The sequence below is a fragment of the Macrosteles quadrilineatus genome, unplaced genomic scaffold (genome assembly GCF_028750875.1).
Source record: "Macrosteles quadrilineatus isolate MER2022 unplaced genomic scaffold, UCM_ALF_1.0 Scaffold_5__1_contigs__length_97177068, whole genome shotgun sequence".
In the NCBI taxonomy this organism is placed as follows: Eukaryota; Metazoa; Arthropoda; class Insecta; order Hemiptera; family Cicadellidae; genus Macrosteles; species Macrosteles quadrilineatus.
In genome coordinates, this window is record NW_026542598.1 from 73,717,326 (window position 1) to 73,732,216 (window position 14,891).

General features: G+C 31.6%; 1 protein-coding gene across 1 annotated transcript; it reads right to left on the reverse strand.

Moving 5' to 3' along the window:
- Positions 1–5,426: 5,426 nt before the first annotated feature.
- Positions 5,427–6,158, reverse strand: LOC128995695 (uncharacterized). The gene has a single exon (XM_054420712.1). It carries the CDS (start codon positions 6,156–6,158, stop codon positions 5,427–5,429), a length of 732 nt encoding a protein of 243 aa, XP_054276687.1.
- Between the last annotated feature and the right edge of the window lie 8,733 nt (positions 6,159–14,891).

Sequence of the window (14,891 nt, forward strand, 5' to 3'; positions counted from 1 at the left end):
GATGTACATGTAACAACGGTTGAACATATCGTGGTCCTAGTTACTGTAATTAGATACTGAGTTGGCATCATTGCGCGTCAAATGGGAGCCTGGTAGGGTCGCACGTGAATCAAATAATTTCATTGAATGTACATTTGATTATGATCCAGTAAAAGTAGTAACTGGTAAAAACCTTGTGTTGTAAAAATGTTTTATACGTCCCATTACAACCTAAGTCATTGCACAGTTGTTTAAAGTTTATAATATATAAAAGTTTTGTTGAATGAAATGAAAGTGGTAAAAATACAACTATGACATTTAATCAATATTATTCATTTAAAAGTACGTATTAACCTTAGCTTGACCAGAAATAGTCTGACCCTAGATAAATTATTTTCCAGCTCGTTGAGCTCAAAACGCGAAGGAGCAAAAGTCTTTTGCTTTAGAATATCTTAAAATAATCTTTTGACTGTCTATTTACACTTCACTAAGCAGAAAAAATACAGGTTTATTATAGGAACAGTTAGGACAAGGTAAGGCGAAGAGGAATATTGGAACGGATGCAAGATTGGACCTGATAATATGTAAATGTACTTTACTTTATTTCCAGAGTCCTATAAAATTCCCTTAAACCCATGTCACTATATAAACAATATTTAAAGTAAATGCTGATTTGTTTGAAAATATTTGGCTAAAATCGTTACTTGATTACTTAACATATTCTATTTACATCAAAATGTACATTAAGCTTAACAACAAATTAGAACTTTTTGTTAGTTCATAGTTATCATCTTAATTGTTCTAGTCATTTCAATTTTAAAAGCATAATTTGACCTCCCTGTCAATACCTCGTCGATAATAACAGTTTAACTATATTTATTCCACAATTTTTTTAAATTTGAACTTAATTTACTCAATTCTTTTAACCAACTACATAATGATATTAGCTAAGATTTGATACAGGAAATTCTTGCAACGACAGATTTTTTAACGCTCTGCTAAACATGGTTGTATATCAAGACAATGAAGTGTCTAAAGTTTCATTACTACAACTACCCCCAGGAAGGCGATGAGACGAACAATGAAGTGTTTAATACTTAACTGTGACTAAAGATTATAGCTCGGAACGACAGTCGATAACACGCTAAGTCTTTATTTTGGGATTATTTTTTTATTGTCAATTACATGGTCATAACGTAACCCTACACAGAGTAAAACTAGAACCATCTAAAATCCACACAAATATTTATCAAAAAACTAAGCTAATATTTTTCAATAGTAAAAGCATTTTCCTCAAACGTAAATTCCTCACAGCTGTAACACCAACTACCGAGGTGTGATGAAGAGGGACAACAATGTAAACCTAACCTCAAAGTATCCCTTTGGTGTGGCTATCCTCTCACGCAAACTTACAACATTTTAAATGTTTTAGAAGTGGATAATGGGTAATTGAAAATAAAAATATACTTAAGGTCTTAGTGTTTGTTTCTAAGGAAAAATGATAGTTGAGAAATGTTATAATAGTTATTAGGTGTAAGGTTTGATTGTAAATATTAAAACAATCGGTGGTAAACTTGAGCGACATTATTTTTGCATTGAAGGAACAATGACTCGTTTGCAGTTGTGTAAAATATTTCCTATTGGTGCGTCATAGTCAAGTTTTAATTGTTATATTTTACTTTTATGCCTACAAACGTATGGGAGTCATACATGTACTTTACACAATGTATGATGACTTCTGAGAAATTGAAAAAAACTCGGCCAGGTTTTTAGTATAAGCATTTAGAAAATCGGAATAGCGGTGCCGAAGTTTGGTTGAACCATTGACTATTGGATACTGAATCTGCATTAATAGTCAAAAGTTGAACCCCTTAAAAGGTTGAAGGTTAAAGGTGAAAGTTTATGACGCTTAAAAATGTAAAGATTCGTACATTTTGCAATCGTTCTGTAACATTTCCCGAAAACACAGTTTATTTTAATTTTAAAAAATTTTTACACAACAAATTATATATAAAAGGTATTCCATGATATGGAAGAGTAAATGGCCACTTACTTGAGATAGTAGTTGGATATATACGTGTATAAAAACAAAATTTAAGGGAAATCGTCCTTTTTATTGAAGGTGTGGAGTCCACGTAGGTTGTATGGTGAGAAGGATGAATATTTGATACGTCGCAGGAACCGGAACTGAGTGGGTGACAACTTGTATTTATCATTGCAAGCTGTAACTCCCTGCTTCCGGTCTTCATTCTGTCTTTATCCCAACGAGTGGAAAAATCTGACATACACGTTTATTAATTTACCTTAATATACCCTAAAGTTATTTGAATTTTACTCGGTTTTTTACAACTGTTGTAGAGGTTTTTGGAAACCCTTTAGCCTATATGTGGCTACATAGTTTGCTACGTACTGTCTCAACTGTACTTTGAATGTAAAAATTATCATATGATCATCTGACTGTTATATTTGATTTTATTGTAGTTCTTTTCTTAACACAAAAGTGTTTTCAATGTTATAATCTCTTCTTTTAATTAACTTATTTTGTGTTAGTATATTTATATAAGGCACGAGCCTTATTTACCTGATGATCATAGGTTAGGTGAAAGGTTTCCCCCAAAAAGATTTTGAAATTAAATTTAGTACATTGTTTGATTTTGTCATAAAAGCCTTTTAAGATGCTAACTTAAGGTTTTTAGACTCTGATAATAACATATCTGTGTGGTGAAATAAATGTTTGTATGAAGAACTAATAACTACTGTATCGTAATAATTGAAACTATGAGTTAAAATAAAAAAAGAGCGTATCTTGGGAAAACGAGCTATGGTAAAATAAAAAGGCTGTAGAGTTACAAATGTACAGTTACAGTTGTAGAGATAAAAAATAGTTTACAAAAACATGAATACTTTAAGAGTTTTAACAAAAACGTTTTATAAACTATGCTGAAAATCTTAATTAAATAGTTGTAACATATTTTATATTCAAATGTCAAAAGATCCTCGAGTAAGATATTTTGTTTAACATGTTTTAATATAGTCTTGTTATACAAGGGACAAGATTAGTTCTAAATGCAAGGGAGGCTCTTATGAAGGGTTTGTCCTTGTTTTTGTTAGCCCGGGATTAATTAATAAACCACTCTCTACTAGAAGTAGGCTTCAATACATCTACCTTATATTACAAAAACTTTACCAAGGCTATAGGATTATCATAAACTATCATTACTAATTAAATGAACAACTTTCTTGAAATCAACATTTACTTTTTTTAAATTTGAATATATTTTTTTTATTTTACACTAAGTAAAAATGATTTAACATACGTTGGTTGATTCTAGCTTACATGAATTGTATCGATGCATTGAGTTAACTATATTAAGTCTATGTAAGTGCATGAAGTGTCCTATCACACTATATTTGACCTTAAGACAAGATTGATATTTTTCACCTTAGTACTAATATTTAACATTTTCTTACCCACATGTAGAGAATCGTTAAGGGGAGTAATAAAAAAATCCCACTTGAATAAGACCTGATTATGATTTGGGTTGTTTACAAAAATATGGCAGATTAACCCTTGTTTACAATAATAATATGGTAACGATTAAGGGATTAATTTAGAGTTCGCTGTGAGAAACTTTTGTTAGGAACGTACATAAAGATCCAAAATATCTTCTTGATCAGCATTTGGGGGTAGCCAATAGGGTATAAGTAGGGACGCCATTCAAGATTCTTGTCATTCGCCTATTGGGTCTGATAATGATTGGAGTGTCCAATCGAAATCGATCACGTCTTACCATCTTTTTTGCATATTTACCATCTTGTAAATAACAGTATAAGCGTAAATATATGTTTTAAGTGTTATAAGACGTATCTTTTATTTAATTTCAATATAGATCCAGCAACAGTTCTTAAAAGAAATTAAAACACTGTTTTGCAGAATCATACGACTCAATTGAAAGGTGATGCTCTCTGGGTTCAGGCCTTATGTTCTGGTGGAAAATTTATTAATGTGCATCTGTAGCCTTTGTAAACTATTAATATTAAACGCTTTGTGTTAAGTTTTGTAAGTGTAAAGATCATTTAAGTAAAATCAACACAGACACACAGTAATTCCACTTCTCGTTCAAATATTAGCTTTTTCATTTCGGGAGCCTCAAATATAACTGTGTAATAACATTTCCAACAGTGAGAACAGTCAACATTTACGATTATTAACAAGAAACACTCGTTGAATCAAATACAAACAGACCAAAAGCCAGTGTTTTCAATTCTTGTTAATACCATCTGTTGTTATCTTGTTAACTTATAACGTCTTCCTTTTGTATTAAATGTTTTATTTTAAACAGAACTTTATTAATATATAGTATTCAAAAATGGTATTTGACGTATGCTGCACATTAGTATAAATAAATGGCTATGGACTGTTTAAATTTCAGTTTCAATGAAAAGGGCTGGAATTGGTCCAATCTTATGCTAAACGTTATGACTCTGGAAGGTTTACTTCTTTACAGGAAGGTGCATGACCTCACAGCAGCAGGCCGTAGCTAAGCTAAAAAAGAGAGCATATATGAACACTTCATCTGTGATGGTAGTCTCATCGATATCTAACTGAAATATTGTTTTCAGCACCTCTGTAACTGACAGCTAGATTTTTATAATATTTTCCTATCTGTAGCTTACTCAATGTGAAATGGTGTTTGCCGTTGGTGTTCAATAAATAAATAACCATTAGATATTTTGGGATCCTCTTGGAGGAGAATATACTCACTAATGTATACTAATGCAAAAGTCTCGAGACATCAGCTAAATACTAACCTAAGACCTACCTAACCTAACCGAACCTACCTAAGACAGATACTTATAATAGCAAACCTTTTTTGATAGTGAATTTACAACCTTTTTAAATTATATTGTTTTTAAACTTCACCCTATAATGGACAGTTAATATTAAAATTTGAAGTTTTAGGTATGCATAGCATTTTTTCACTAAAATGCCGTATACAATATACGTAAATTAAAACTGCCAAGACTCTGTCAGGATTCCTCTAAGATGTATATTAAATTAAATGTTTACTGGGACAGGAAGAGAAGTTCAATATATTGTAAGCATTATAGCTTATATCCTACGTGACCGGTGAGAATATATGGGATGTTGCTAAAACCATCCGCACCTTCTAAATGGTTTCCGATGTACATAAGCTATATTTATTTTATTTATTTATTAAACACCAACGGCAAACACCATTTTACATTAAGTAGTTACAAAAAATATTATAAGATATAATAATTAACAGAGGAGTAACAATGCATAAAAAATATAACAATGTATAAAAATATAACAATAACAAAACATAACAATGAATATATCAATAACAAGAATACAAACAAAATAGATCACAAATATTAACATGGGAAAAATCAACAACAAAGGAATAACAACAACAATGCTTTTATGGTGTACCCTCGAGGATGCTGTCAGCCGCAGAACGCCGAACCACCCCCAAGGAGGCAGTTAAAAGGTCCACAGAGCTGCTTACCACATTCCCGAGGCGCATGATCCGGGGAATGGGACTAGATCTGGCGTAGTTGGTCCCAGTATGGTCCAGTTCAAATACACGCTGATGTCTCGTGATCCTCGAAGGAACATGGAAGTTTATCCTTTCCAGCAAGAAGGGGCAGTTGACTTGGTTATTTATCAGTTTGTAGAGAAAGGTCACATCAGCCACTCGCCTTCTGTTTTCAAGACTCGGAATGTCATAGATATTAGAGAGCTCATCTACCCGGACGTCACGAAAGTCAAGTCCAGCACGACATCCCAGGAACCTGATGAAGCGTCTTTGTACCGACTGAAGATGGTAAATATGGCCAAGATGGTATGGTGACCAAACCAAGGAAGCATACTCGAGAAGCTGCAGGATGAGAGACTTGTATAGGATAATACAGGCATGGTTGCTCAAACCATGTCTAGCAGAGCGGAATACCAAACCGAGCATACGAGAGGCCCTGGTGCAGATTTGGTTTATGTGGGGTCCAAACTCGAATGAGGAGTCAATTAGAACACCAAGATCCTTGATGGTATTGCATCTCTCAACCCGGTTGCCATCAAGAGAGTAGTCAGCTAACACTGTATTTAATTTCCTGCTGAACGTGATCAATTTGGTTTTTGTGGGATTCACAGCCATGTCATTGGAGAGGCACCAGCCAAATACGTCATCGAGGGCGTCCTGCAAGGACTGGCAGTCATGATGTGATGCAACTTCGACGAGTAGCTTAATGTCATCCGCAAATAGAAGAAATGGGACTTTGATGACCTTCTTAATGTCATTAATAAAGATGGAAAACAAGAACGGTCCAAGATGAGACCCCTGAGGAACACCAGAACTTGCAGCGAAGAAAGAAGAGACTTCAGAACCAAGGCGTACAGCAAGCCGTCGATTGGTAAGGTAGCTCTTAAACCATTGTAGAATCCTTCCAGTGAACCCATAGCCTTGGAGCTTTGCAAGCAGATGACTATGATTTATCTTGTCAAAGGCTTTACTAAAGTCAATGTAAATGGCGTCAACTTGATTTCTTCGACCAAAGGCTTCCAACACCAAACACTGGAGAGATAAAAGATTCGTCACAGTGGAGCGACCAGAGGTAAAGCCATGCTGCTCATCAATTATGATATGTTTAAATAAAGGCTGTATGATGTCTAAAATAAGCCCTTCAAAAATTTTACTGAGGACGGACTGGATTACTATGGGCCTGTATATGAATTTATATCGTTCCTTGATTTAGAATGTACCGATAAACAGGAAAGATATATTGTGCAATGCATCTAAAGCATTTTGTGTAATATGAATAATAGGAATTCTGAAATATGTTAAAAAAAATTTTTTTTACCTCTTACTGTATTAACCTCCAAGTAATTAAAATGTTAAAATTAAATATTATTTACTCTTTATTGGAAGACCTTTTACAAAGAACGTAAAATATGTTTATTATTTCATTCCATTTATCGAGGATCAAAAATCATTTAAGGAAATAAGAAATATTATTGGATAAGTCATACATAACCTAAAACAATGCAATTGTCGTTCTTGAATGTGCCTGTTGCGAATATAGATTTAGATATTTATGTACATTAAGTTTATTTTCCAATGGCTTTGCAAGGCATTGAACTAAATTCTCTAAAACAGATCACATAGGAATCGAAATTGCTGATTGTGACTACCGAACCGTATGGAAATTTGATAGCTTTGCATCAATTCAAATAGGACTATTGTGGTCTACTTGATTTGTTTCAAATGTAAATATTAATTGAATTTATTATTAGCAGTGTTCAAAGAACAAATTTAACCACTTTTCTATTGTATTTGTAAATAATACCACCATAAAATGTAGTTGCAATCGTTGTCAGATGGACATGTATGCTAACGAGGGTTGAGGACACGTCGCTACGTTCCTAGTTACTGTAATGAGACACCGAGTAATATCATTGTGAATCAGATGTCAGGCTGTGATAGTAGCACGAATAATTAAATTAAATTTTCATATATTGGTAATGCTGACTGTTTTGCAATTATATACATCCATAACTATGTAACTATGTAGCTACAACTTGTAAAAACATTAGGTTTTAAAACAAATGTATAGAAATGTATTATGATAACTTAAATACAGGTATTTCTTATAACTTAATTATTACGCTTGCAAAAGAAAGGCTGTCGTAAAATCATGTTAATTTTTCAAATGCAAAAAATATTTTCTTTTATAGAAATCAGACTATGATAACGACTCAGTAATCAAGTAAAGATGAGTAATATTGTTAGTTGCAAATTTAGCATTTATATTTCTTTCGACTATCCAATACATCTCGGAATTATACCAAATATTTCAAATGTTAAACTACTTTGTAGTGGATATAGAAACTTTGGATAAAGTATTGTCCATCATGTTGAGTTTAATACATGAAGACGAAGTGGCTTATGCGTTAAAATATCATAAAGTAAACTTTTATCTAACCATTTCACCAAAGAAGAAAATACTGATTTGTTTATAGATGTTCATTTTATAACAAGAAAGAAGATAGGGTAAAATAAGAGCCGGATATTGGTATGGAGGCAAGTTTAGTCCTGATAATATGCTAATGTACTTACTTTATCTTCAGACTTCCGAACATTGCATTTAACCCCATGACTAAAAATTAACCACTGATTATTTACTTTAACCGAATGTAATATTGAGTTTGGATACTGCAAATATATAATATACTTATTATAATGAGAAACCAGATTCACCAGACCAAAGTAATGTACTTCAATCAGATAAAACAGGCAACAGGTGGAGAGCTTGAAGGATTAGAAATGTGTCGTACGTTACAGCTTGTTACCGAATTACTTAATTAATTGTATGGACACAAGCTGCTAAACATAAAATTCAAAGGTTTAATAGATGGATTATAATTTACACTAGGTAGTAGCATATATTGCTAAAAGTTAAACCAACAATAATATGTAATGATAATCTAGCAATAAAAATGTCAATCATGCAAATGTGTTAACACAATAAATAAAATACTTTGTAGGTTTTGACTTATTGAGAATAAAAGATTTTTGTTTTTCAGCAAACTGAAGAAACATTTAGGCATCCGACTTATTAAAATAATGGTCTTATAGTAGACTAATAATCAATTTTTAATCTTAACCACACAATAGTATGGTGTGACAGTTTCAGTTAAAATCAATAATCATCATACATTATTTTATTATCAAATTTTGATGTATTTGTAATTAGTAAAAAAAAAAAACGTGTACGTGATAAATATTAATTACTTGTATAAATATAACGATTAGAAATAGAAATGTTTCTTAAAAATAGTGATTGGATCGAAAAGATATATTTACATTTACTTGAGTAAATCTTGTCTAGAAACCTAACATCAAAGCTGCTGTCTGTGAAAGGTGCACCAGACCGCGACTAACCACATTATGTGGGTTTTCACACCTTTGCCTACAAACTCGTCTCCTTTTAGTTTTATTTTAGTTGTATAATCGGTTTGATATCAACTTTTGTTTCAAAATTTGTTTTAAATTGACCTTCTGTCTTTTACGTTTTATGAATTTATTTTGCAATAGTAATATAAAGATAGAAGTAGAATAAAGATTTTTAAACCCTTGAAAATTTTTGAGTTCTTTAAAAATCTATTATATATATATATATATATATATATATTTATTTACTATAAAATTAAGAAAAAGTTGGCATGAAAATGGTAAGTTAACAATTAATCAAATAATAGATATTACCATTGACTTTAAATCTACACAGTGTAGATATAAAGTCAATGATATTACATTGACTACCTAATCTTTTATAGGTGAATTATAACTTACTGTTTACCTAGAAAATAAACCTTTTTTAGCAAACTAAGAGGAAACTTGTACTTAAATTTTAGGGAAAAGGCGGAGGTGAATTATAATGGACAGTGGAACACAAAACAACTTTTTACATTTGTTTGTGACTAAAGAAGCTTATTTATTTTGGTTTGTAAAAAGGGAATACTTTTGTCTACTTACTATTACAGAAGGTTTTATTTACACTATTTTTCCGGATTATTTTTGTCGTTTTTTAGGTTGATATAAACAATAACAATTTATTTTAATAATCATTTAAACAATAGACATACAAAGTTACATAACTAATAGTATCCTTATTCAAACGAGGCACATACAAATAACAAATGTTAGATTAACTTTAAAACTATTAAAGATTGGTTAATAAAGTTTGTTTATTTGGTTATTAAAATTGTTAAGCTTTTTAATCTTATGATTATTTTTTATCAGATTATCATATTTTGGTATGGATAAAACGCAGTTCTAATTTTAAAGCGTATCTCAAATTAATCGTAAAATAGTTTAAAACCCCCTGTACAAAGTTCTGATATTTAACTAACTTATTTTGCTTGTATTTCAGGTGACAATGGGAAATACGGCAAGCCTGCAATCTCTTTGAGAACTACGGATTCTATGCATACAAAAACCATTTGTTTTATACTACCTGCATGTTGGTGAGGAGATTATTCAAAACCTATGTTCGTCCTTATGTTTATGCTGCTTAGCAACCATCTACATTCACTATTCTCTATTTGAAGTAATTAGTAAATCCAAAATTATTATTTAGAAATGTATAAATATTGCATCTTATGAACTTCATATATATTAATATCATCATAATTTATAAAATAGGTTGTGTTGGATTTGAAATTAACTTATGTTAAATACTTATAGTAATTAACTGTACCAGAGCCCAGATATATATATATATATATATATATATATATATATATATATATATATATATATATATATATTAAACTACTCTACAAGTTAGTTACATAAATAATGTGTGTTATAGTACGATAATTGTAATAACGTTTTGCAACGATTAAATATTTCTTAAACAACACGCTAATATAAGAAAAGCACAAACAAGATTCCTTACAATAATTAAAGACCTGAAAGACTTTAAAAAAATATTGCAAAAGAAGAGCAAGTACATGACATATTATTTAGCACATTCAACGTTTAGTATTTAACTTTGTACCTTAAATCAGCTAATATGCTCTGATAGTTGGCATACTAAAACCGTTTGTGGGCTATTTGTTGTTAGGAGTGTTCAAATATCAACTACTAGATAGTGTACTTTTAGGAAATATAATTTTTAATGACAGTTGTTAAGCAATTTAATATTTAACTGTAGGAATAACATGGTATTTCACACTGAGGGAAACTTAAGTGACAAACCAACAGCGGTCAGAGGCAATTCACGTTCACGTGACACCTCTGATTTTATTTTATTTATTCAGGTGCCTTCCACCTAGTTTATTCAAAATAAACACTTTCCTCGTAAACATGTCATAGAAAGTTTCCACAATTTTCCACGCTTTGACAGCTCGGGGCAAATATAAATTTTTCATATTTTTTTTGTAAATGAATTCAAAAATGTTTTTTTCCTACAGTTACCTAACAATGTACATGTTCTCTCACTGATTTGAGAAAGCAAAGTGGCCAATTCGCTCATCAGTACTCTAATTACTCTAATTACTAATTACTAATCACTCTAATTACTTTGTCTCACTCCAGATTTGCAACGTGAATGCACGGAATAGTGAGCGCGTAACATGCAGGCAACGTCGTATGCGCGCGAAATACGTTGGCAGCACTGGCTGTAAATCAGCTGGTCAGCTGTTGTACTGTTGTATTTGTAACTTAACATTAAATGTCATATTAAAAGTTCACTTCTGTGAAAAATAAGGTTATGTTTCTTCACAAATTTATTTGTTTTATGGTAACTGTAGGAAAAGTATAATGTGCAACTCGAGTGCAAAGTACAATTGCCTCACTCGAGAAACCATTCCTCACTCGCCTACGGCTCGTGAGTAAGGGTTTCTCTCGAGTGAGTCAATTGCTCACTTTTCTCACTAGTTGCACAAATAACTATATGAATACTATTGTGTACATGTGTGTACCTTATTCTCTTTATATTCATGGTTATTTTCCAGTCTTTGTATTGGATTACACAATAGGGGATTCAAAATTTTTCTATAAAATGCCATTAAATTGTTTTACATTACCTTTAGGTATGTAAAAGGAGGTGTAAGTAATAACACTATGTCATACAATAAATTTGTCCTACAGTTACCTAACAATGTACATGTTCTCGCACTGATTTGAGAAAGCAAAGTGGCCATTCGCTCATCAGTGAGACAATGTTAACATTGTCTCACTCTAATTACTTTGTCTCACTCCAGATTTGCAACGAGAAGGCACGAAATAGTGAGCGCGTAACATGCAGGCAACGTCGTATGCGCGCGAAATACATTGGCAGCCCTGGCTGTAAATCAGCTGGTCAGCTGTTGTACTGTTGTATTTGTCACTTCACATTAAATGTTATATTAAAAGTTCACTTCTGTGTAAAAATAGGTTATGTTTCTTCGCCAATTTATTTGTTTTATGGTAACTGTAGGAAAAGTATAATGTGCAACTTGAGTTCAAAGTACAATTGCCTCACTCGAGAGAAATCCTTACTCACGAGCCGTAGGCGAGTGAGGAATGGATTCTCGAGTTTCAATTGCTCACTTTTCTCACTAGTTGCACAAATATCTATTGTCAATGTGTTAGCAAATTGTGAGTTTTGACGATCTAATATATACTGATTGTTGGTGAAGCCTAATATACTGATTGTTGGTGCTCCCTTAGCTGAGGAAATTGTTATGAAATAACAAAAAAACATTGTTATGAACCATATAAACATTTAATAAACTAGTAAAGTTGATTATCCTAGGAAACAACAGCCCAGCTAAACGAGTTTTGATAAGGATAATATTAAAGATACATGACTTCTTGTGCTTACGATACCATTATCATTATTGGGACTTAAACGGTTACCGTGTTGTATATATACTGTTTGTACTACATAATATACTGTTTGTATTCTGTTCGTCTGTTCTGTTCTTGTTGCCCTTTGTATTTTCATGTTTATTGCAAATGTCAAGACAAATGAAATAATTAAATAGATGACCGAATGTTGAATGAGTTTGAAGCATAAGTATGGCTCATGAAATGTAGATATGGCATATAGATTATAAAACATACATACTAATAAATACAAAATACAGAAAACCCCATTTGGCTATTAGATTTCAGCCTGAAACAGTCTATTGTCTTCAACACATTCAAATTCGCTAGGTAACATATATCAACGATGGTTAAACATGCATGTTTTAGCTTAGATGAATTTATTCACACAAATATAGGCTTTTAGCCAAAATAGGCAATCTAAGTGGCGGCGTGGCTTTTATCCATGTTGAATATAAACTAAGCAAACCCGTCTACGAATTTATATTCAACATTTATATGGAATATTTATGAAGTAAATATTTTGCGAAACACGAATTAAACATGTTTATGACTGTCATATTCTTAAATAAACTTCTTGTTAATGGGTTATAATATAATAATTTCGTTGTTACCATAAATTGTGAATTGGGATTATTTATTAGAATTTTATTTCATTAGTATTTTTTATTGCTAACCCTAATCTCAAAGTGCTAACAGAAGTACTAATTAAAGAAGCAAGAAAAGTGGGTTTACAAATAAATGAAAACAAAACCAACTACATGAAAATAAGTAGGCAAGATGACGAGGAAGACCACTTAGAAGTATTAAACTATAGGTTCCAGAAAACTAGTATTTTTAAGTATTTGGGAGTGATGATCACAAACAATAATAGAGAAGAAATAGAAATTCAGAGCAGACTCACAGCAGCAGAAAGATCATACTGGAGTTTAATAAAATTATTCAAAAGCAAACTGCTATCAAAAACCACTAAAATAAGAATGTATAAAACTATAGTGCAACCTGTATTGCTATACGGGTCAGAAACTTGGTCTTTTACCAAAAAATCCCAGAAGCGCCTTATTACTTTTGAAAACAAAATTTTGAGAAGAATTTTTGGACCAGTAAAAGAAGGAAATGCATGGAGGATAAGGAAAAATAGAGAGTTAAAAGAATTATATGGTGAACCAGATATTGTGGGAATAGTTAAGAGTAGGAGGTTGAGATGGATGGGCCATATTAACCGTAGAAGTGAGAGAGAGATGGTAAAGATGGTACTCAGAGGTATACCAGAAGGAAGGAGACCATTAGGTAGACCAAGAATGCGATGGGTTGATGAGGTGACGAAGGACTTGAGAGGAATGGGAGCAGACTTGGAGCTGGCAGAGGATAGAAGAGCTTGGAGGCACATGGTTGGCGAGGCCAAAAACCACCTAGGTTTCCAATGGCCACAGGAGTAAGAGTAAGTAAGTAAGTAACCCTAATTGGAGCACCATCTCATATTTATGACGGAAGTTTAATAATGAGATTGTTTTAGAAATTTAAATTTGAATCTGCCCAATAACAAACCATACAAAGCATAAAATATATTAATGTAGGTAAATTTAGACGTATCGTAAATACAAATTTTTGAAACAGGTAAATTAATAATTTAGGATTCCATCAAACAATCAAGATATAAATAATTGTGAATATACTAAAAATAAAGTATTTACTTCCAAAAATAAATAAACGTTATTAACTCCAGGAGGAAAAGAAATAAGGTGAAAACGTGCATCTTATTTGAAGCAATGAGATAATTCAGTAGAAGAGAGGGTTTGACGAATGGAGGCTTATGTTTCACCTTCTTTTAAGAAAAATTGTAAGGTAAGGTTAGTAAAGCAAACCTATAACAAAACTATCCTTGCCTTGCTCTGATTGACATTTAACGATTACCTCTAAACTTATTTTAAGAAATAGTTAATTAGAACAATCGTAAGTCAAATATACATTATTATTGATTGGCATATGTTCTTTTCATAAAATATTTACCTTTTCATGCAATTATGGCTGCTGGAAAGTTTACAGAACTATTTTATAAGCAAATTTAGATGGATAGGCTATAGAAAGAATTTTAAAAATTCAAATTTCTCGTTACCTTCTTAGACTATTTTATCGTATTAATTGACTTAAAAACAAATCTTTTGGCAGAAACCCTCATAACAATATGAATAAAAAACATACAGTAATTGTAAAGTAAAATCCTTTTTTGACGTAGAATTTTAAGCCCATAAAAATGTAATAAATAATTTAATATTCAATAGAATTACAAATTAAATACTAATTGGATCCTGGTGAACAATTTCACAAATCCCTCTGAAATATAATCATAATGATGTCGCGGGACTGTGAAGCAATTAAAACACGTGTATTTAGTAAAACAGTGTATTTATTAATTTTATGTGCTCATATGAGAATTTTTTTTCATTAATATTTACCTCTGTGATCAAATGTTTATATTTATTTATAATTAAGTTACTAATAACATATTGGAAT

What these genes read in the sequence shown, in the direction of transcription:
- LOC128995695 (XM_054420712.1), bottom strand. Translation starts at nt 6,158, where the DNA reads ATGGCTGTGAATCCCACAAAAACCAAATTGATCACGTTCAGCAGGAAA.